Source organism: Bactrocera dorsalis, chromosome 3 (assembly GCF_023373825.1).
Source record: "Bactrocera dorsalis isolate Fly_Bdor chromosome 3, ASM2337382v1, whole genome shotgun sequence".
Lineage (NCBI taxonomy): Eukaryota > Metazoa > Arthropoda > Insecta > Diptera > Tephritidae > Bactrocera > Bactrocera dorsalis.
The window spans coordinates 42,440,336-42,465,515 of record NC_064305.1 but is presented as its reverse complement, the minus strand read 5'-3'; the positions used below and the strand labels follow the sequence as shown (position 1 = coordinate 42,465,515).

At 38.8% G+C, this 25,180-nt stretch overlaps 1 protein-coding gene across 17 annotated transcripts in view; it reads right to left on the bottom strand.

Moving 5' to 3' along the window:
* LOC105232171 (ryanodine receptor) overlaps window positions 1-25,180 on the bottom strand; it is a 90,113-nt gene that overhangs the window by 39,698 nt on the left and 25,235 nt on the right. For all 17 annotated transcript variants that reach the window (XM_049451151.1, XM_049451155.1, XM_049451156.1 and 14 more), the window contains exons 4-9: window positions 15,718-15,795; window positions 15,416-15,604; window positions 15,153-15,352; window positions 14,371-14,545; window positions 13,961-14,310; window positions 12,166-12,290 (exon numbers count right to left, since the gene is read on the bottom strand). In XM_049451151.1, the coding sequence (XP_049307108.1) occupies window positions 12,166-12,290; window positions 13,961-14,310; window positions 14,371-14,545; window positions 15,153-15,352; window positions 15,416-15,604; window positions 15,718-15,795 (1,117 nt within the window). The remainder of the gene's footprint in view (window positions 1-12,165; window positions 12,291-13,960; window positions 14,311-14,370; window positions 14,546-15,152; window positions 15,353-15,415; window positions 15,605-15,717; window positions 15,796-25,180) is intronic.

The window sequence follows — 25,180 nt, the reverse complement described above, 5'->3', positions numbered from 1 at the left end:
TGCACCTGGAATGTCCGGTCCCTTAATTGGGAAGGTGCCGCTGCCCAGCTGGTAGATGTCCTCGTAAAGATAAAGGCTGACATCACCGCCGTCCAAGAAATGCGATGGACGGGACAAGGACAGAGACGAGTAGGTCCTTGTGACATTTACTACAGTGGCCATATAAAGGAGCGCAAGTTTGGTGTTGGATTCGTGGTGGGAGAGAGACTCCGTCGCCGAGTACTATCATTCACTCCGGAGAATGAACGTCTAGCCACAATCCGCATCAAAGCGAGGTTCTTCAACATATCGCTGATTTGCGCCCACGCCCCGACGGAAGAGAAGGACGATGTGACCAAAGATGCTTTTTATGAGTGCTTGGAGCGCACTTATGAGAGATGCCCCCGCCACGATGTCAAAATCGTGCTTGGCGACTTCAACGCCAGGATGGGCAAAGAAGGTATCTTTGGCACTACGGTCGGTAAATTCAGCCTCCACGAGGAAACATCCCCAAATGGGTTGAGGCTGATCGACTTCGCCGGGGCCCGAAATATGGTTATCTGTAGTACTAGATTCCAGCATAAGAAGATACATCAAGCTACCTGGCTGTCTCCGGATCGAAAAACCACCAACCAGATCGATCATGTTGTGATAGACGGAAGACACGTCTCCAGTGTTTTAGATGTGCGTGCGCTCCGAGGTCCTAACATCGACTCGGACCACTATCTTGTTGCAGCCAAGATTCGCACCCGCCTCTGTGCAGCAAAAAACGCACGCCAACAAACACAAGGAAGGTTCGACGTCGAGAAGCTGCAATCACAACAGACAGCCGAACGATTTTCTACTCGGCTTGCACTCCTGCTCTCTGAGAGCACTCGTCAACAACTCGGTATAAGGGAACTGTGGGACGGCATTTCAAACTCCTTACGTACAGCTGCAACCGAAACCATTGGTTTTCGGAAAGTGCAAAAGAACAGCTGGTACGACGAGGAGTGCCGTGTCGCAGCGGAGAGAAAACAGGCTGCCTACCTCGCAACGTTACGATCGACCACAACACGTGCGGGATGGGATAGATACCGAGAGTTGAAGAGGGAAGCGAGACGCATTTGCAGACAGAAGAAGAAAGAGGCCGAAATGCGTGAGTACGAACAGCTTGATAAGCTGGCCGACAGGGGTAATGCTCGAAAATTCTACGAAAAAATGCGGCGACTTACAGAAGGTTTCAAGACCGGAGCATACTCCTGTAGAACCCCCAAAGGTGATCTAGCCACCGATGCCCAGAGCATACTTAGATTATGGAGGGAACACTTCTCCAGCCTGCTGAATGGCAGTGAACACATAGCACCAGGAGAAGGCGAACCCGATACCCCAATCGATGACGATGGAGCAGACGTTCCATTGCCCGACCATGACGAAGTTCGAATAGCAGTTGCCCGCCTGAAGAACAACAAAGCGGCAGGGGCAGACGGATTGCCGGCCGAGCTATTCAAACACGGCGGCGAAGAACTGATAAGGAGCATGCATCAGCTTCTTTGCAAAATATGGTCGGATGAGAGCATGCCCAACGATTGGAATTTAAGTGTGCTATGCCCAATCCATAAAAAAGGAGACCCCACAATCTGCGCCAACTACCGTGGGATTAGCCTCCTCAACATCGCGTACAAGGTTCTATCGAGCGTATTGTGTGAAAGATTAAAGCCCACCGTCAACAAACTGATTGGACCTTATCAGTGTGGCTTCAGACCTGGAAAATCAACAACCGACCAGATATTCACCATGCGCCAAATCTTGGAAAAGACCCGTGAAAGGAGAATCGACACTCACCACCTATTCGTCGATTTCAAAGCTGCTTTCGATAGCACGAAAAGGAGCTGCCTTTATGCCGCAATGTCTGAATTTGGTATCCCCGCAAAACTAATACGGCTGTGTAAACTGACGTTGAGCGGGACCAAAAGCTCCGTCAGGATCGGGAAGGACCTCTCCGAGCCGTTCGATACCAAACGAGGTTTCAGACAAGGCGACTCCCTATCGTGCGACTTTTTCAATCTGCTGCTGGAGAAAATTATTAGAGCTGCAGAACTGAACCGAGCAGGTACAATCTTTTATAAGAGTGTAAAGCTGCTGGCGTATGCCGATGATATTAATATCATCGGTCTCAACACCCGCGCCGTTAGTTCTGCTTTCTCCAGACTGAACAAGGAAGCAACGCAAATGGGTCTGGCAGTGAACGAGGGCAAGACGAAATATCTCCTGTCATCAAACAAACAGTCGTCGCACTCGCGACTTGGCACTCACGTCACTGTTGACAGTCATAACTTTGAAGTTGTAGATAATTTCGTCTATTTAGGAACCAGCATTAACACCACCAACAATGTCAGCCTAGAAATCCAACGCAGGATTACTCTTGCCAACAGGTGCTACTTCGGACTGAGTAGGCAATTGAAAAGTAAAGTCCTCTCTCGACGAACAAAAACCAAACTCTATAAGTCGCTCATAATTCCCGTCCTGCTATGCACCATGCAGAGGCTTGGACGATGACAACAACCGATGAGTCGACGTTGCGAGTTTTCGAGAGAAAAGTTCTGCGGAAGATTTATGGTCCTTTGCGCGTTGGCCACGGCGAATACCGCATCCGATGGAACGATGAGCTGTACGAGATATACGACGACATCGACATAGTTCAGCGAATTAAAAGACAGCGGCTACGCTGGCTAGGTCATGTTGTCCGGATGGATGAAAACACTCCAGCTCTGAAAGTATTCGACGCAGTACCCGCCGCGGGAAGCAGAGGAAGAGGAAGACCTCCACTCCGGTGGAAGGACCAAGTGGAGAAGGACCTGGCCTCGCTTGGAATATCCAATTGGCGCCACGTAGCGAAGAGAAGAAACGATTGGCGCGCTGTTGTTGACTCGGCTATAATCGCGTAAGCGGTGTCTACGCCAGTAAAGAAGAAGAAGAAGATAGTCAGTGGTTTCATAATTAAACACACTTCTGTTGGATATTATGGCATCGGAATTAGTTTCTTAAGTTCAGAAACCGTTTAAATTGCATACAATTCGCATATTCCTTTGAAGCCAGTATGCCCAATAAATTTTTATTCGACACTTGTATGGCGGAATTGTCTTGTTGAAAGATGAATTCTGTTTCCACATTATTTTCCATAAAAGTGATTAACACATCGTCCAGCACCTCTGTGTACTTCTTAAAGTTCAATTATGTATAATGAAGCACAGTATCAGCTGACAATTTTACGTTAAGAACGTCTCCAAAGTTGCGCTAACATTTTGGCCATGCCTTTTGTAAGTAAATATTCTGTCAAAAGAATCTTAAACCATCAAGAATCAAGATTTAATGTCAGTGTATATATAATATATATATATATACTTTTATGCCGATATCTACTCTTTATTTTTCGATAAACTTGGACGGTTGCTTGTTTTCTTCCATTTTATGTCTACGGTTTCTCTTAAAACTTGCACTCAGTTGGACACATAAAGACATTTCGAAGAACCATTCCAGATCTTCCAAGTTTGAGTGCAATTTGCATATTGGACAAAAGTTGTGCATAAAAAAAGTGACTTTTTGATTTCATAAGCTGCTTGTATTTTTATTATTCAAATTGCTTTAGTCGACTGATTTTTTTTCCGACAACACGGAAATTAATAAACAAAATAAAATTGGGGGGAGTGTGGAAGAAAGTTTAAAGATGAAAATTGAACAAGGACCTGTAGAGAATTGGCACAACAACAACTTAAAATAGTTAAAAATCTGAATAATTTATAGAATTAAATTATTTAAATTAATTGTTTAATAAATTTGGTGTATAAATAATAATACCACAGAACTAGTAATTTAAATGCATAAATTTTGTGGAAATGGATGAAATGAGTGAGTTTTTTTGCATAATTTCATTTAATTCTAATGGGGAAAAATTAGGTGTATAACATCAGCGTAGTTACATAGACGTCTCGAAGTGTAACCAATACTTAGTAATACATTTGTTATAAGAGAGCTATTAAATTAAGTCAAACCAGAGTGGTAGACCAACTTTTGTGTTTGTAAAAATATTTTTGCTTTGCAAAATTTTATTTTGGAAGTTTATACAAACTATAAAATAAATTTTTAGCTCTGACTAAAAATGAGAAACCAAACTTATTGTTAACAAAAATATGAATTTAAACTATTTTAAGTATGAACTTGGCCAAACCAACATCGCTTCGGCATTTTTAGCTATTAGCAATTTATGTTAGCAAATTTTGTAGAATTGTAGATTATTTTGTCTCCTTTACGTTAAGGGATCGTCTCAGTGTAACCCACCGAAAAATCACTGATTTTCGCGAATTTTTTTAAATGTTGAAATTAATTAATCGGTCGGTTTTGGGTTTTTAATAAATAAAAACATTCAAGACGAATACAAGATGATTTCTTAATGTTTATTATTGAGTGCATAATAGTTAAATAAATTGTTGAAATGGCATGTAAAAAAATGACCGCAATCTTGATCTAATCTATAACAAAAAAGATTATAATCTGTAGAAAAGTCGGAGAGTTTTTGTTTTTTGAAAATTGACAAGGCGGCGGTTTGAAAAAAAGTATCGAATTTGGCCCTTTTAATCGACAGTTTTTCGTAGAAAAAATAGGAAGACAAAAAGCTTCCATAGCGCGATAGAGAATGGCGTTAGAAATGTTGTCTTCGAATTGGAACTAGATATCTTCAAAACTCTTACTTTTAGAGTGGAAATCATTTTAAAAAACACCATTCTGAGAAAAACGCGTTTACAGATTGCAGTCCCTTCGTTCCCCACTCTGCTCCCTCTCTACAAGAAACGTTGTAGCGTCCGTAATAATTTGAGTTTTGATTTTTAAATTTGAGAGAATTTTTATTACAGTGTATTCTGTCCGATAATGCACAACAAAAAACTAATCGATTTTCCGAAAATTTCACACTGAGATGATCCCTTAAATTCGTCAAATTGTATAAAAGATGGAACGAAAATCAAAAAAGGAAGAAAAATAATATTTAATCTTCCAAAGGAAAGAAAGACTTTCCTGAAGATATCAAAATTTATCAATAGAAGCTTCTTAATTATCCAGCATTTTGCAGAGGAATTCGATAAAGTTGGGACAGTAATCAGGAAGGCTGTAAAAATTAAAGAAAATCCACGTACTTCAGATAGAGATATTAATCAAAGCACAAATAATGACGCTTATAAGTGAAAAAAATAGAAAGAAGCGTTTTGAGTTCGTAAAACCTTACGTACATATGTAAATCAGGTATCGAATGTCGATACATACATATATTTAGAGCGGATTGTGGCAACAAAGTTTGGCGAAAAGTTAAAGCCAAAATGTACTGCTATGGGATAGTATGGTTGTAAACATGCAGTTTATTACAGATAATATGCATCACAATATATTCTTAAAATATTAATTTAAGTTCCGATTTTGCGATCGTTGAATATTTCAACAGAATAACAATCCGAAATATACAGCTCACACTACAAAGCTGTAAATATTCTACAACACTCTAAAAGTTTTAGGAAAGCCTACTCAGATTAGGAACGTGTTATCCGCAAACATCCAAACCCCCAAAATAACATTCCTAGCGAATGGGGAGAAATCTCTGCGGAGCGAACGAAAAAAATAGTATTTTTGCCGAATAGATTAAAATAAGCTATAAAGATGAATTAATACGCTACCCGATATTAATTAAAAGAAAAGTTAATTTTAGCATATATGTACGTTTTCTTTACAAATCCTTTTGTTATATAAGTATATCCACCTATTTCTTCAGTTGGAGTGCTTTTAACTATGTTCCTTCGAAATAAAAACTTATTTTTTTGGGTTTAAAAAAATTACAATACAGAAATTAAATAACTTATTTTAATAATAACTTGTAATAACCCCTGATAATCGGGGGTCTCCGTTATTTAAAATGAAAAAAGTAAACAATTTTTTTTTTTATAAAAATTCAATTTATTCAAGTACTTCATGGAAAACTACATCCGTAGTGGTTTTATTTTGGTCGTAAGTCTTAACTTTGATATCTTGAGAAGATCGTACTCTACTCAATGCGACATACAGCTGGCCATGCGTAAAACAATCCTCCTTGAGGAAAACACCAACTCTTGCTAGAGTCTGCCCTTGAGATTTGTTTATTGTTATTGCGAATGCTACAATTATTGGAAATTGACGACGCTTTAAAATAAAAAGAAGTGTTGATTCACTGGGCTGTAAATTTATACGGGAAAATAAAATTTGTTTCCCTTGTGATTCACCGGTTAAAATTTCGACCTCCAAACAATTACAATGTAGTGCTTTTACTATCAAGCGAGTCCCATTGACCAACCCTTCATATGTATTAAGATTGCGGATTAACATGACTGTTCCAACCTTAAGCCTTAACTCATGAGGCGCTACTCCACTGAAATTAAGGGAATTTAGAAATTCTGTAGGGAATCTGACATGCTCTTGAGGATTTTCAGAAACGACAGTATCCACGCTATAATATACCCTTTTTTCACCGGGCAACATATTTACTATTTCGCTATTTATTATCGTACAGTGATCATTTTTTGGACACAAAATTGCCCGATCCTTCAAATGGTTTTGACTAATAACACGAGACTGAGGCTGAAATACCCAATCCACTAAATTTTCATTTAGCAAAATTATCTCTTCTGGTATATTCATTTTCGACTCTGGAGAGAGCTCTCAACCTTCTGCAACACGCAAAAGAAAACTGTTATATATGGATTCTTTAGAACGCATATTCGTTGAGAGTTTGAGACACCTAAAAAATTTCCAAAGTGAGCACCGTTTCAAACAATTACCAACTATAGCGGCGCGTGAGCTATTGGGCACCACAGGAAGAACTTGCCTAAAATCACCACCTAACAAAATAACCTTTCCAACAAAAGGTACTTCATTTTGGTGAATATCACGTAATAATCGATCTAAGCATAGTAATGCAGTCCCAGGAACCATGCTAGCTTCGTCCCATATTATTGCTGTAGAACATTTGATTGCTTTTCCGAGGGTGCTATCTGGCTTAATGAGAGAAACAGAAGATTCAGTCAAAGATATTGAAAATTTGAATATAGTTATTATGTGCCGTTCTTCCGCCAGGAAGCAAAATAGAGGCAATCCCTGTCCAAGCCACGGATAACACCTTCTGTCTGAGGCTACGAATATGGTGAATAATACTCTTATAAAAAAAAGTTTTGCCAGAGCCGCCAGGACCATCAACAAAGAATGCCTCTACCACTCTGTGTCATCCGCTAGCAACTTTCTCTTTACTGCTGATTCCCAAAAAGAAGAGATATGTTCCCTGTTCACGGTTAATATATCTGAATATGACCTGGGTCCTTTTAACGAAGTAACCAATAAACGTAAACCAAAGAGTTCCCGATTTTTTGGATCGACCCATTCTACCAATTGCATTACTCGGACTTTTCTTCTTTGCCATGAGCGCGACGCATCTTGCCAAGTATAGTACTCAGGAATTTGATAATACAACAAAGTATTCGCAAATGGATCTATCGCATTCAATTTAAAATATGCGGTTAAAGTGGTATCGCAGCACCTAGCAAGGGTATCAGAAATCGCAGCATTATCATCACGAAAATAAATATTTTGTGAGTCTGGAAGGTGAACGGCTAGAGCTTTTACCATTTGCAAATTTTCTTGCATTGAAAATTCCAAAAGCCTCCAACAGGCTTCAGGGGCGCTAACATATCGAGCGTCTATAAATGTAGATATTTCATCATGATTATCCACGCCATCAATTGGGTGTTCAATAATTTGTATGGGACTATCACTCGGTTGTCTATTTCAATTAAATTTTTATTGGCACGAACAACTATTTTATTTCCATCATTGCGGCGGCGATATTGAGGATAGCCGTTAACGTTTGAAAGCGTATTAGCATGAAAAGTTTTCGGATAGTTTTTGGAGCAAATTCCAATATCAGTAATGCAGGGCGATGATGGATTAAGTATTCCACATGGGCCATGAATCATATATTTTGAGACAACTCAGGCTCTGCCTCCTTATTAGGAATCTCAGCGCAGACAACCAGGTCAATTTCAGAAGGCTCGCGAATAACATCTTCTTCGTGAAGTGCTACTAAGATGTGGGCATGTGGTAGACCCCGTTTTTGAAGCTCAATGACATTTAGGTAGTATTTCACCTTTCCAAACGCATTCCTCTGGGAAATATCTTTCATAAGCTCATTGAGCTTCTGCTTAAAAACCCGGGCTAACAGTTCTGGACGCATTTCCGGTCCCTGGTATCTCTCAATATTCTGAATAACTTCTGGCCATTTTGGGTCGCATGTAAAAGCTATGAAAAGCGACGGTTTTCCATATTTTCTAACCATAGCCATAGCATCCTGGTAATGCATGTTCATATTTCGAGGGGAGCCAATAAAACTTGAGGGAAGTACAACTATACGACCAGGACGAACACTTTCCATATTTGCACGATGCATTAAGTAGTCATGCAAACCAGCATATGTATGTTTCAACACGTAGCTCTTTCTGATGAGTTCGCAGAAATGCCAGACGAGCTCCTTCAATTCTGACATATTGGTCAACTAAATACTGTTGCCAAAGTTTACCTGACGTATAAAGCAAGCTGAAACCTTCTCTTATCGCCATACGGTAAGCAACAAACTGCAGTTGGGTTAATTTAAATCTACATTCCGTTCGATGACCCTGTTTCGATGACCAGAGTTTCATCATATCCTGACTCGCCATAAGGAAACAAAAGCGAATATACTAATGGATCACACAACCTATGTAGCGTTGAGACAAATAATAAATTCTGCATATCAGATTTCCGTGAAAATATTCGCAAATTTCGATTTCCAGGTGGTTCACCATCCTCTGTTGTGAAAACGGCCGCAATTTCTGAGTAGTTTGGCAAATTATAACGTCGATCAGCGCTGTTAAAAAGTAGCATGCTAATTCGGCGAGCATTACGATTTTCTTCTCTGGCCCTATGTTCCTCTTCGCGTTCAACCTGCGCCATATGCTTATACTCATTTGCCAAGGGGTTAATATTTGAAAGCATTTCGTGGATTTTTCTCAGCAAATACCTATCGCAGTTTGAATTATGTTGTGCCCTTATATCAGTTGCTTGATCGTGTCAAGAATAAACAGCTGGGTGTAGGAGGATTCTGAAGGATGATCTGCATGCAATGGACCTACCCTATGATATATTGATCAATGTATTCGGAAGCAATATGGTTCGCGCCCTGTAGGCTCCGCAATTTTCGTTTCGAATGATGCAAAAGCAAACGAACTATTTAGCTGCCGAATATTCTCCAAATAGTGTCCCCGCCAAGAGCTCAAATCATTTTCTAACACAGCTTTCAAAAACTCAGGTACACATAATTCTTGAAGTTTAACTTTTCCGCCATGACAACATGTCGTAAAGCCATTTTTTACCTAGTAACAATTTCAACCAAATATTGAGACAATAAGTATGTATTTACATACATACATTACGAATATAAAACAATGAAGAGTATAAGTATGTACCTTTTCACTTCCGAAATGTTTTGCTTTACAGTGTAAACATATGTTAGTCAAACCCCCAAGCGACCTATACTCCGGAAGAACTGCGGAGTTTAGGGCAGCTTTGAAATAACTTGCCATAGATCCTGCATGACTACGGCTCTAATAAAACTGGCCAATTCATATACATACATACATTAACAATTAAAAATTCCTTTTTATCTATAACATTCACCTCTTCTCTTCGACCTGTTAAACTCCTTTTTCGTCTAATTCGCCTTTGGTTTGGCATTTTATTTTTAATAATTAATCTGAATCTGCACTGATTTTCGATGAAGTATGTATGTATTCGCTGGTAATAGCCGCCTTGACTTTTGGAAGAAAACTGAACTGACTCAAAGCTTACCTAACGCAATAAACTTCTAATAAAAATGACGCCGACAACAATATTTTTGTTAGATTTTGCACTTGCGTCTTCGCCCATATATGCATATGTTTGTAAGTATGTATGTGTGAATATAAAACAAAGTAGAGTGCGCATGTCAAAGCGCAGTGTTCCTTAGCTCGTACATACATATACATACGAATATACAACATAGAAGAGAGCGCATGTCAAATCGTAGATAGCGCCTTAGCGCATGCATATGTATTTATGTACCATATGTATGTACAATTCATACAACTACGCAGTGCACATGCCAAAGCAAACATTTGTAATTTGTAATATTCGTCATTCACTTATTGTCGTTTTGCTCATAGATAACTTGATCAGAATCTCTTTTCTTGCTCTCTCGATTGTCAGCTGGCAGCGAACCCTGATCTGCTTTCTAAAGCTCTGAACACATAACGACGACAGACGACAAACGACATCTGTCAAATATTACACACGTTCTTATGGACACTTATATTGACGACGACACGAAAACACGACTGTAGGCCGACAGTTGTCATTCTCGCTAATTCCTATTTGCCAACGACAGTAGAATGGGAGAAGAGAGATGAGGAAGAGTGGTGATGCCACTAATATGTAAAATGTAAAATTATTCACAGCTCTTACAAACTTGACGTTATTTTACAAATAAAAGCATAAAATAGCTCTATTATATCATTTGTAATAACAATTGATAATTTAAAACAAAAATATATACCTATTTACTTATTTTTTGCATAAAAAATTTAACTTTGAACAAAATATTAAAATTTCATTGAAGTGCAAGGTATTAGTATGGCCACAACGAAATTGTGTACATGCAAAATGGACAGCTGCGTTGTTTTGTTTTCATTTCACTTTCGTACTCTCGTTTGTCGTTTGTCGTCTGTCGTCGTTATGTGTTCAGTAGGTGAGCTGGCAACAAAACACAATCAGGGTGCCGTCAACCAGCAGTTAGTCAAAAAGGCGGGATGCCAGAAGTAAACCGCTATAATTACTTGACGAAATTAGTGTGAAATGAAATTTCATTGAACTGTGCGAACATATTTTGGCAAAATAAATGTTTATGTAAAATAATTAATGATTTTGCATTTTAGTATTTATTTATATATGTATGCATTTTCAAAGTGTTTATTTTAGTGTTTTGTAGAATTTATTAAATAGCCAATCTAATATTTTTCAGCAGTGCCATCATTGGCAAATTTTATAAAAAATGCGAGTTTTGGCAGCTCTCTCTCGAATCAAAGAGTCTCGCATCAAGTTATCTATGATTTTGTTACCGAGCAGGCAACATTGTTGTTGTTAGATTTCGCACTTGCGCTTTCGCGTATGTGGGTATGTATGTAACGAAAGCAAATGACAGAAACATTTGTAATTATTCGTTCTCTTACATATGTATATGCTCTTTTCTGTAGAAGCGCTGCTTATATTAGCTTAATGTAAAAATTGAAGAACTTTAAACGCAAACATATCAAAAGTGGTTTAATGGATTTAAAATCAGTAAAATTTGAGCAAAGTTTCAGATCGCACATTTTAATTTGATGTATTATTTGTCTCTGTACGTTTTGTAGATCTCTGGAAATAAGCGCCTTGTCTTAGAATAATATATGGATAATGCTTGGTTTCACAGTCCATACTTAAGTACTGAAAATGGGAGACTTAAGCAGTGCTTAAGTAACAGCTGATTTTTGTTTTGAACTTTCAGTTATTTGTCAAAAGCAGAATAATAAGAAATAAGAGATTATTTTTTGTGAAAAAATATGGAATCGGATTAGGATTTCCCCCAGTTCCAATAGCGGTGAAATTCGGGGTTCTTTTGTTATATTCTTCCATTTTCGATATAACTGGAAAGTTATGTATTGCACGTTATAATTTAAATATTTCAAACATATTTTTTGGATGACATTTGTAAAAAATTTTGTTGCACATAACGTAGCCATATTTCATAATAAAATTTTATAGAAATTAAGCATTGACTGTGAAACGCGAACGACTACTCAGTCTGCAACAATGATTAGTTCAGATTTCATTTCTATTTTTTTTTTTAACTTTTATAAGAATTGCAGGTAATTTCTTTTATGAAATTAATTTTCTGAATACTTTTGTGAGGCATTGTATCTGTAATTAATATAAGAGGTGGCAATAAATGAGTTATACATACATATATACATACGTACATATGTACTTATTTATTTCCTGTTGCATAAAAATAATGATTTCATTGATATTACTTACCCATGTCATCTTCAGGTTGCGAAAAGTAATTGATTAAATCCTCAAGGCACATGACCATTTCGTTTAAGTTTACTTTTTGAAAGAATATTGAATGTCGTCGATTAGATTGTAGTGTTTCCAAAGCACTATAATTATTAAAAAGTTAATAAATAAAGGTTTTACACATATTTTAGCCGGATCTACTTTCAAACTCCGAATGATATGCACTTAATGAATGCAAGAAAGTTGTTCCTACCAATGCAATATTGGATGGCTTCGATTCGCAAAGCTCTACTCTCCAGCGAATTGAACAAACTATGTATTTCAGAAGCTCAAACCAACGTAGTTTGTCCGGAAAGTAATAGGACTTAGTCAATTTAACAAAATGTTTTGAATCAATCAATACTATTCTTTAAAAACTTTCAAAATAGGCTCTTTCTGCTCGGATGCAGCGCTGCCAGCGCGATTTCCAAGCATTGAAGGCGCAACGGAAGGTATTCTCCGGAATAGCATTGAGAGCCGAGGTGCATGCTGCTTGGATCCCCTTTCATCGGCCTTTTCAGGAAAGGAAACAAAAAAAGTCCGGGGGCCACATCTGAGCTGTAGGCAGCTGCGGGAGCGTTGGGATGCGGCCTTGTTTAGGTAGCTGTTCACAAGAAAGGCGGTATGAGCAGAGTCGTTGTCGTGGTGGAACTTCCAATCGGCTGCGATTCTTTTGAATCTCTTGAGGACTTCCACGTAAAACTTGGCGTTGACGGTTTGCCAAGGAGGAACAAATTCATGGTGGACGATGCCTTTGATGTCAAAAAAGACAATGAGCAACGTTTTCACTTTGGATTTGCTCATTCCTCCGGTCTTCATCATCGACCTCTTACCGGCCTTCTAAAAAGGCCTGGTGTCACCGAAACACACTACTTCTTACTAAAGCAACATCCACGTAAGACAGTTTGATCATATCAAATGTCTCTGTCACATATTTTAATCTCTTACCTCTGCTCTAACGAGTGCTGAATTTTTGGTTTGCACAACTACTGAAACACTTTGCGCGAAAATGTTTGTCCTGCCTCTCTAGGGGCTCGGAGAGGACTGACCAGCCGCTGGTTCACTAGCTAGGATCGCTCTCTACCGAATCCAGTCACCTCGGCGGAAGAAAATCAGTCCTATTACTTTCCGGACAAGCCTTGTATGTTACAAACTAAACTTCTCTTCTGTTGCATGCGCAGTAGTTTTACAATTCTTAGTAAGGAAATTTTTTTATAGCGCTATATTTGTTTTCTATAAATTACTTTAATTAATTTATGTCTTATGTTTTACACATACAAATATTACTAATTCAACTCGATAACTTTGTTGTTGATTTTATAAGTCATTTTTTTGACAAGAGAGCAGAAACGAGCAGGGAAATGGCGAATCGAAGACAGCTATTGATAAGTATATAGGTAATGTAACAAACAAATGCTGGAATTTGAAGAAAATTAGAGACATAACTTGCGAAATTAGTTTAAAAATGTACATAATTATTAAAATTATCGTTACACGGACAGACGGATTAATATACATAAGTATATAACACTGTATCTATGTCGATTATTTTAAAGCGGTTAGATAATCAACACTATTAATATTTGTTGAACAATATGCGAAAGTATAAAAATCAAATCAAAACATGATAAAAATTAAGTAAAATCAGTTTTGAATTAAACTGTAAAGTTAATACCACGATATTAATTTGGTATTTGCTCATACTGCAACAGGTCGGATTTTTGTTTTCCACAATTAAACACTTAATGATTATAAAATGCACTACTATAGTTACTTGATGAATTGTGTAAAAAGACTACTGCATTTTCTAATAACCCGCGCAGTTTTGGATTCCTCTTCTTGAGATCGTGAAAAGTCTAAACAATCATCCATTTTTCCCTCTTCATGAAGAATTGCTTGTTTTTCTTCCACTTTGCCGACACCCTTTTTCTTAGTTTCATAGCTCTTGTAGCTGAGCCATAGGCTGGACTCACAGTGTTGCACAATAACGGTGGTATCACCATACTTAATGATAGGTACACCGATAACTTCTAGATCTTTGTCCTCCAGTACTTTTTTCTCGTCGTCTTTTTCCTGTCTTAAGCAGAAAGTCGTTGATGCAATAGATGCTTCCTCTTTTTTCACCTATTCAATAAAAAAGTACAATTTATATATCCACGAAAGCTTAGTGTAAGGCTTAGCTACCAAAACTAATTCGTTATTTTCGTTTACACCAAGATATCGTCCAGTGGTAATATGACGTATGCGCATTGGATGATACCAGTTAATAAAGCCACCAGTCCATTTAGTGCGTGCCAATTCGAGACGCCATAACGAACGAGCTTGCGACATTACTGAGCCACCCTCATACACAACAATGCTGAGGTAAAAAATATTATTTATAAAAGAGTTAACAAAATATTGGGTTGTCAAAAAAGTCTTGCGGTATTGTTATTGAATCAATTCGTGTGGCACCCATACATCGAGTTTCTTAGTGAATTCAAGCTTCTTCAAATGGTTTATAACGGTTTGATGACTACTATGCCGGTCTCTTTCGACCAATTCAGCGATTTTATCGCAATTTTCGACGACAGTCCTTCCGGAGCGTGGCGCATCTTCGACCACCTTTACACCAGAACGAAAACGTTGAAATCAGATCGTTGTGCGGTGGAAATGGAAACTGTATCGGGTCCATAAACTGCACAAATTTTATTGGCGGCTTGAGATGCATTTTTGCCTTTATCGTAGTAGTACTGTAAAATATGCCGTATTTTCTCTTTATTTTGCTCCATGTTTGCGACGCTATAACTCACGAACGACTTAAAAGAAACGACAATCAATCAAACACGTGTTAGCGCGTGAAATGGGCAAAAAGGTATAGCATGACCCGATGCGACGAATGAAACTAGAACTACGCGCTTTCAGCGCCAACTTGCGAAAATACCGCAAGACTTTTTTCACAACCCAATATAACATTTAGAAATTACTTTTGACCTGCTTCACGACCCCATGTACTTGGTATAGTTAAACATTCATCACCGCCATGAAAAAATCGTAAAACATCACCGCCAAAAACATATCCAACATATTTCACTCGTGATATACCAGTACCATAAGGTTGAACCGACCAGTGTGTTACATGAAAACTGGCGTTAACAATTGACTGTTCGTTTTCTTTAGTGGTGTGCTATTGATTAGAAAATACAATAGTATTAAATAGTGAAGGGTTTGTTTGATGTTAGGTATATACCAAATATCGTTCGGTGGCTACAGAAACTAAAATCAGATCATCACCCACTCGTACTTTCTCGCCTTCAGACCTTTGTTTACTTGCAGGATGTACTGTCCACCAGCAAGCCTCACCTTGGCTATGTTCTTGCAATCCAACGTCAAAAGACAGCTTATCGTTTGAGGAAGAAGTGGAAAGGCATGCTAGGTACTACCGAAAATTAAGGAAATTAATATTTAAGACTAAACTATTTTATTGCTACTTTTTAAAATTTACTAATGCTGATATACCAATATTCCGAAGATTACGCGCAGTATTCTTACCATATCACTATTGTGATGCCGCAAAAGTATAGCATTACCATAAAGCAATGTCCTGTGACCAGAACCAGTTCCTTTTCCCTGGAAGTAAGCAAAGCAAGTGCGAGCATTCATGTATAAAAAGGCTATAAATTAAGCAATAGTACACAATGCTAAAATTGTTTGCAAATGATACATACTATGATTAATTTCTTAAACACATATTTATGTATGTACATATATAAATTTCGTAATAATTGAATTGAAGAAAATAAAATAGGGATACTTAAATAATCTAAAATAATCGGACGAGCGTCCTATCACTTTTATAATATGGATGCATCTACAAGGCTATGACATAAGAAATGACGAATGACGCGGAGATAAAAAGTATGAGTTCCGCCAATTAACACTGATTATTTACATTTCATGCAACTTTTTTTTCATAAATGTTTTACATATATTTTTAGATTGTTTTGCTAAATAGAATTACTGTTAAATGCCAAACTAAATTTCAACTAACTATAAGTAAAAGTTTGAAGACACTGCCCCACTGTCAAAAATTTTATTAACAACATGCTATGTACGATTACTTGTTGCTTATGTGGCATCGGGAAATAATGAGATATTAATATAGCTTACTTTATTTTAAATATTCAATTTCTTATTAGGAGTTTACTTCTTACTTAGGGAGACAGAGAGAACCATTTCACTATTGAAGCTCTTTAAATTAAACAAACAATTTCTGCCCAGCTCTATGCCGTCGAAAACTTTGTATAGTATACTTTGTTGTATATGGTATATGGTATATGACTATTATGTGTTATCAGTAAAACTGAGATCTAAAATTGCGTAATTAAAAAAAAGTATGCGTAACAGTATTTGAGTAACTCCATAATAGGCACAGGAATAAAGGTCAAAGCAATGCAAAAAGATGGTGGACGACATAAAAGAATTATAATTTATCCTTATTCCTACTTGAAGTTAATTGTGTCTAGGCAAGCTGGCGCATGAAAGTAGAAAAAATTTTTCTGACTTATCGACAGTTATGTTCAACATGCGTACTATATGTACATACTCGTAAGTTGACGAGTTCATCTCATATTAGCTTGCGTATTTTACACAACACTCTCTAAAGCTGCTGTTACTTGTACTGATCGACTGGTACACAGAGACCGTCCATAGTCTAATCTATGTAGTAGTATATAAAAAAGAAAGTATGTCTGTATGTTCCGGGTAGGCTCCGAAACGGCTGGACCAATTTCAATGAAACTTTCAGGAAATCTTTAGATTGACCTGACGAGTAATCTTGTAAAGATGATCGGAGCACTTTTTTTGAACTGTCAAATACAGTTTTTATTTACTATGATGATTATATTGTTTTATAATCCAAATTTGTATTGACACATTCGTTGTGGATATATGTATAAGTCAATATGAAACATATTTAAGTACAATGGAGAATATTGAAGTATACTGAAGTAGAATTATACTGAAGTATATTGAAGTAAATAATTAAGAAGTTTTAGGAATTCCAGGTAAGTTGTAGCGCCGCGATTGTATTCATTTACTGACGCGTTTTCAATTGAATGTTACAACGGAAAATTGTAAATCATTGTAATAAATAAAAAAATGACACCCAAAAAAGCAAGTATTGGAAAAATACCTCCAAATCAAAGAATGTTAAAGAAAAAAGAGCAAATGAAACAAATGATGAACGTGAGTTGCGCCTTGAGAAAAATCGTAACAGAATATCTAGAAGACGATATATAGAAGAAGAGCATGAATCACGGCTTCAACATGATAGTGAAAAAAATCTTCATCGCGTGCTACCGAGACAATCCAAAAACGTACGCAAAGACTTGATGCCAATCGTAACCGAATAGCTCAATTACGAAAAAAATAGATTTAAATCTTGCGGCGTTCAATTACAATAAGGATGATGATTACCGAAATCACGAAGACGTAGTGATGGGTGCAATGAACAAAGTTTGTACACATTGTGATGCTTTGAAGTTTGCTAAAGAATCTCCTGGATTGTGCTTTCGAACGGTAAAGTTGTTTTTTCACCATTAATGAACCCCCTGGGCATCTTCTTAGTTATATTTCTAAGCGCACTTCAACTTCCAAACATTCTTTTCAAAACATCCGAAAGTGCAATTCATACTTCCAAATGACGTCCTTTGGAGCAACCAACATAGTGAACAATGCCGGTTGCATGCCCGCTTTTCAAGTGCAAGGTCAAATTTACCACAGAATTGGATCATTGCTTCCAGTTCAAGATGAATATCCCAAGTTTTTACAAATTTATTTCACCGGTAATGAAGCTGCAGAAGCTGATCGACGTTGGGCAATCAGTAGTAGGTAAGTAAGTTGTAGTAAGACGAGAAATCGTCTTAGAACTTCATGAGCACAACATCCTCATACGTTCATTCAGACCAGATGCCGACAGATGATTATATGGTTGTGATAAGAGCAGACAAAACACCACCCGAGGAGCATAAGCGGCGATTCAATTCACCGGTAAAAGACGACATTGCAGTGGTTATGGTCGGAACAGAATTCGAGCGACGCGATATCATCATCCATCTCCGAAATGAAAACCGTCGACGCGTTGCGGAAACGCACCGATCATAAGATGCATTACAGTATGCAGTTCTTTTACCACGTGGCGAAGTTGGTTACCATTTTAATGCAATGCAAGTAAATTTAAATAATGAGTCAACAAAAAAAGTTACTTGCATAAACTTTTATGCCTACCACCTTATGATCCGACAAATGAATTTGTTTGTTTGTTAAAATGCCGTGAATTATTACATCAATTTGCGGTCGACATGTACTCAAAAATAGAAAGTGAACGTCTTCTTTTTATTCGGTTGAATCAACGAAAGCTACGCGCCGAGGAATATATTCACTTACGTGATGCGATTAATAATGATGGAAATGATGCAAATATTGGCAAAATGGTGATGCCAGCAACGTACACCGGCAGTCATCGACATATGAACGAGTACGCCCAATATGCTGTAACTTACGTGCGCAAGTACAGACGACCGGATCTCTTCATTACTTTCACGTGCAATCCAACTTGAAAAGACATCACTGACCTGTTAGACCCCGACATGTCAACACATAGACACGATCTCCTTAAACGAGTATTCAAACAAAAATGCAAAATCTAGCTCGGCGAAGCGGGCTGGGTACGCTAGTAATATATACTTGTATGGCGAAACTCAATTCGGTTGAGTCGCAAAAGCGTGGCCTGCCATACGCACATATTTTAATCTGGCTAAAATAAAAAATTTTACCAACGAAAATCGATGATGTTCAACTCCCGCAGATGTAAAATAAAGCAAACTCTAGCGCGGCGAAGCGGGTAAAAAAAAATAAATAAGTTTTATCCTTAATGTAGTCTCTTTATTAGTCTAAGTAGATAGAACAAGGCATTAATATAATGTTGTCCTTGATCTCCTAGCATACTCATATAAATACGTACAACACTTATTTGCCTCCTTAAATGAAAATTGTTATACTCGTATACGACACAGATCTTCAATAATTTAATACCGCTAAAAGGTAAGCATTATAATACATTAAGTACCGTGATAAATTCTTGATTCTTTCTTTTTTACTGCTACATGCATATGGTAATCTGGTTAAATTTTTTTTAAAGGTTAGACCTTTTCATTTTAGAATAATTGTAATAATTTGTAATACTTCATCAATAAACTGTTATCACGACTTTTTGAACCAACTCTTCGTAATTTGGCAAATCATTCTTGATTCGATGGTGTTTTTTGCTCTGCTGTTTCATAATCGTATGAACTTAAGTAATTAAGTTTTTTTTATTTAATTTCTAGATCATCGGCTCACTAATTACAGTAGTCTTGTCATATATTTTGTTACAAATATTACAATTTTTACAGCGAGGACAAATTCGCAGAAAATGTGCAATGAATATTTATGGGCTGCTCAAAAAACTTTATATTTCGAAAATGCTTGTTGCCGCACTATTAATCATTGATGACAGAAAGAGAAGTGGTCGTTCTGGAAATCAATATCAAGACTTTTGTGAAAATGAGGTTAAAACTGGGGCAAAAGTTAACAAGCGGGATGTTTTAAAAAGAGTCGTAAAACAGTTAACCAATAATCTCTTCGATGGAGAACAATATTACTGGTTCCATAAATGCAGAAGGCTGGCCATCTGGAAATCAAGATTTGAATCCATTGTACAAGTATACAGTTTGTGCTCAAAGTTTATGGCCTGTCAAATACCCCACAGAAATTTGGAAAGTCTGAAAACATCTTTAGGAGGAGCAGCGTCGTCAGTAACAATAGAAACTGTGAGTGCTACATTTTAAGATTTTAACCACTACGTATGACATCTTGTAAGCTATGATAGTTATTTAACTAAACTATAACATAGCATTGTCGACTCCAAGCAAACATTTTTTTAGACCTATGCATGTAATATACTTGCATATATATTTCTATAATTTACAACATTTGGCTGTGATTTTGAATTATTTAAATAATATTTTAATGAAAGAGAGTAAGAAACTCATTTGAACGGAAAAAAATGTTGATTTCTGTCGACATGAGCTGCCGACATGGAAAAGAGTACGGTAGAGTGCCACTCATGTTTTCGATTTACTTCGAAGACTATTTGCAACATTATTTCTGAAACATGCGGGAAATTTGGATATATACATTAGCCTGTTCGTTAAAAATTTTTATTCGAAATTTTTATCACGAAAGCTGAAAATAGTTGAGACTTGATAAGAAAATGAATCTACGAAAATTTCACGCCTCTCGGACCACGCCTTATAGTGCCGATAGAAAATTGTATTGTTAATTGCACGTCACTCATATCCCAATGGTACATTCGCTGAATTATGTATGATACATTACACAAAATTATAATTATTTACAACTTTTAAAAGTTTGTTTTGAACAATTCGGATACATTTCCCTATGTTCTTGTATGCATTGCAAAATATAACCCCAATCACTTTCATTTTTGGTTAGCAATCCATGGTAATCTTGCATTAGTTTTACGGCTCTTTCTGCAGTGTCGTTAACTACTTTTAGAGAGTTTATTATTTTTTTGCCATCCATATATGAAGCCTGCGTCTGCCATGTTTCTGGGTTGAAATCCAAGAAGCTGGTATCTATCTGCAGCCTTGAAAACAATTTGAGACTGTTGGAAGATATGAAATGCTCCATGGTCTCGTCTGTAAGACAATAATTTAAGAATAAAATAAAAATTTAAGAGTATTATTCTTATATTATACCTAACAATTGTCCCATGTCTTGTGAACTTAGAATAAGTTTTTTGCATCCATCGCATCTGCCGGGTTTTTTAAGAGCACTGACCATTTTGACTTTTGTCTCTACTGATAGTCTGTCATCAAAAAAGGCTAAAGCGGCTGCTTCCTCTGTCAAATACCATAAATGGTTAGACAATTTTCGCAGTGCAGCATCGCTGGTTGTAAAATCAATGCTTTCATAATATTTTAAACTTTTTATTACATTTACATCGTCAACGGGAGCAGCAGTAGCGTCGGAGCATTTGAACCTAATCTTAATATAAAATCGCACTATGAAAATGCAGACATCAGCTAGTGCTGCTTTTTGTTCTTCCTGCATAGGATATTGAGCTCGGAACAGGAATATTTTTAAACAGTAAATAGCGGAAGGATGGAGTCATGTGTAGAAGTTCACGCAAGTGAGGAAAGTTCTCTGATCGCCATTCACTTGGGAGTGGCCAGAAACGATTCTTTTACATATGACTCAAGCAGCTCACGACTTCCGGTCTTTGATCAAGTATCCTCTGGGTAGCCTAAGAACATCCGTTTGAAGGCGAGCTAAAGTGAGAAGGCGAAATATCCCCTACATAGGGTTGTGCGCTGGGTTTGGGACCCGCCACGTAAAAAAACAACCCCAGCGAATAGCAACAACCAGCCTCGGATGAGAGACCCCCTTTTGATGACGACCATGGAAAACGAAATAAAGACTACGAATTGAGGGCATGCACCTGGAATGTCCGGTCCCTTAATTGGGAAGGTGCCGCTGCCCAGCTGGTTGATGTCCTCGTGAAAATAAAGGCTGACATCACCGCCGTCCAAGAAATGCGATGGACGGGACAAGGACAAAGACGAGTAGGTCCTTGTGGCATTTACTACAGTGGCCATATAAAGGAGCGCAAGTTTGGTGTGGGATTCGTGGTGGGAGAGAGACTCCGTCGCCGAGTACTATCATTCACTCCGGTGAATGAACGTCTAGCCACAATCCGCATCAAAGCGAAGTTCTTCAACATATCGCTGATTTGCGCCCACGCCCCGACGGAAGAGAAGGACGATGTAACCAAAGATGACTTTTATGAGCGCTTGGAACTCGCTTATGAGAGTTGCCCCCGCCACGATGTCAAAATCGTGCTTGGCGACTTCAACGCCAGGGTGGGCAAAGAAGGTATCTTTGGCACTACGGTCGGTAAATTCAGCCACCACGAGGAAACATCCCCAAATGGGTTGAGGCTGATCGACTTCGCCGGGGCCCGAAATATGGTTATCTGTAGTACTAGATTCCAGCATAAGAAGATTCATCAAGCTACCTGGCTGTCTCCGGATCGAAAAACCACCAACCAGATCGATCATGTTGTGATAGACGGAAGACACGTCTGAAGTGTTTTAGATGTGCGTGCGCTCCGAGGTCCTAACATCGACTCGGACCACTATCTTGTTGCAGCCAAGATTCGCACCCGCCTCTGTGCAGCAAAAAACGCACGCCAACAAACACAAGGAAGGTTCGACGTCGAGAAGCTGCAATCACAACAGACAGCCGAACGATTTTCTACTCGGCTTGCACTCCTGCTCTCTGAGAGCTCGGTATACGGGAACTGTGGGACGGCATTTCAAACTCCTTACGTACAGCTGCAACCGAAACCATTGGTTTTCGGAAAGTGCAAAAGACCAGCTGGTACGACGAGGAGTGCCGTGTCGCAGCGGAGAGAAAACAGGCTGCCTACCTCGCAACGTTACGATCGACCACAACACGTGCGGGATAGGATAGATACCGAGAGTTGAAGAGGGAAGCAAGACGCATTTGTAGACAGAAAAAGAAAGAGGCCGAAATTCGTGAGTACGAAGAGCTTGATAAGCTGGCAGGGGTAATGCTCGAAAATTCTACGAAAAGATGCTGCGGCTTACAGAAGGTTTCAAGACCCGAGCATACTCATGTAGAACCCCCCAAGGTGATCTAGTCACCGATGCCCAGAGCATACTTAGATTATGGAGGGAACACTTCTCCAGCCTGCTGAATGGCAGTGAACACACAACGCCAGGAGAAGACGAACCCGATTCCCCAATCGATGACGATGGAGAAGACGTTCCATTGCCCGACCAAGAAGAAGTTCGAATAGCAATTACCCACCTGAAGAACAACAAAGCGGCGGGGGCGGATGGATTGCCAGCCGAGCTATTCAAACACGGGGGCGAAGAACTGATAAGGAGCATACATCAGCTTCTTTGTAAAATATGGTCGGACGAAAGCATGCCCAACGATTGGAATTTAAGTGTGCTATGCCCAATCCATAAAAAAGGAGACCCCACAATCTGCGCCAACTACCGTGGGATAAGCCTCATTAATATCGCGTATAAGGTTCTATCGAGCGTATTGTGTGAAAGATTAAAGCCCATCGTTAACAAACTGATTGGACCTTATCAGTGTGGCTTTAGACCTGGTAAATCAACAACCGACCAGATATTCACCATGCGCCAAATCTTGGAAAGGACCCGTGAAAGGAGAATGTCAAAGGAGGATGTGTGTCGACACATCACCTCTTCGTCGATTTCAAAGCTGCTTTCGACAGTACGAAAAGGAGCTGCCTTTATGCCGCAATGTCTGAATTTGGTATCCCCGCAAAACTAATACGGCTGTGTAAACTGACGTTGAGCGGGACCAAAAGCTCCGTCAGGATCGGGAAGGACCTCTCCGAGCCGTTCGATACCAAACGAGGTTTCAGACAAAGCAACTCCCTATCATGCGATTTCTTCAATCTGCTGCTGGAGAAAATAGTTCGAGCTGCAGAACTGAATCGAGCAGGTACAATCTTTTATAAGAGTGTACAGCTGCTGGCGTATGCCGATGATATTGATATCATCGGTCTCAACACCCGCGCCGTTAGTTCTGCTTTCTCCAGACTGAATAAGGAAGCACCACCAACTGGGTCTGGCAGTGAACGAGGGCAAGACGAAATATCTCCTGTCATCAAACAAACAGTCGTCGCACTCGCGACTTGGCACTCACGTCACTGTTGACAGTCATAACTTTGAAGTTGTAGATAATTTCGTCTATCTTGGAACCAGCGTAAACACCACCAACAGTGTCAGCTTAGAAATCCAACGCAGGATAACTCTTGCCAACAGGTGCTACTTCGGACTGAGTAGGCAATTGAGAAGTAAAGTCCTCTCTCGACGAACAAAAACCAAACTCTATAAGTCACTCATAAGACCCGTCCTGCTAAATGGTGCAGAGGCTTGGACGATGACAACATCTGATGAGGCGACGTTGCGAGTTTTCGAGAGAAAAGTTTTGCGAAAGATTTATGGTCCTTTGCGGGTTGGCCACGACGAATATCGCATTCGATGGAACGATGAGCTGTACGAGATATACGACGACATTGACTTAGTTCAGCGAATTAAAAGACAGCGGCTACGCTGGCTAGGTCATGTTGTCCGAATGGACGAAAACACTCCAGCTCTGAAAGTATTCGACGCTGTACCCGCCGGGGGAAGCAGAGGAAGAGGAAGACCTCCACTCCGTTGGAAGGACCAAGTGGAGAAGGACCTGGCTTCGCTTGGAATATCCAATTGGCGCCACGTAGCGAAGAGAAGAAACGACTGCCGCGCTGTTGTTGACTCGGCTATAATCGCGTAAGCGGTGTCTACGCCAGTAAAGAGGAAGAAATAGCGCGTGCCATCCATCTGGCTTGATGCATTGCTCCTGGAGGACGAAGTCGGATTCGTGTATCGCTTTTTATATCCAAGAAGATTAATGTCAATTCTAAAAGCTCTCGATAGTCTTCTCTAACTATTCATCCTCCATACCATACTTTGATATTTTTCTCTGTCAAGCTTTGACCAAGATTTCTTAAATTCTTTAAATAACGGAATATCGGGGCTTGATGTAAAGTGTGGAAGTTTAGCTTCAAACACTCCTCTCAGTACTATCTCAAATATATGGTGTCGACAAGGGAGATAAAGCAGCTCTCTATCAAGCATTTGCTCTAAGAGCACACAGGCACCACTCAATCGGTCAGTGTTTGAAGCTGTAGTGTCACAGCATAATGCCTGCACTTTCTCCGATACATTCCACTCCTCCAACGCATTATATACTGCTATTGCTTGTTCTTTGCCCGTTGAATTTGGCAGTTTTGAAACGGCAAGAAGTTGGTCATGGTCCATTCCTGAAACAACTATTGGCAACC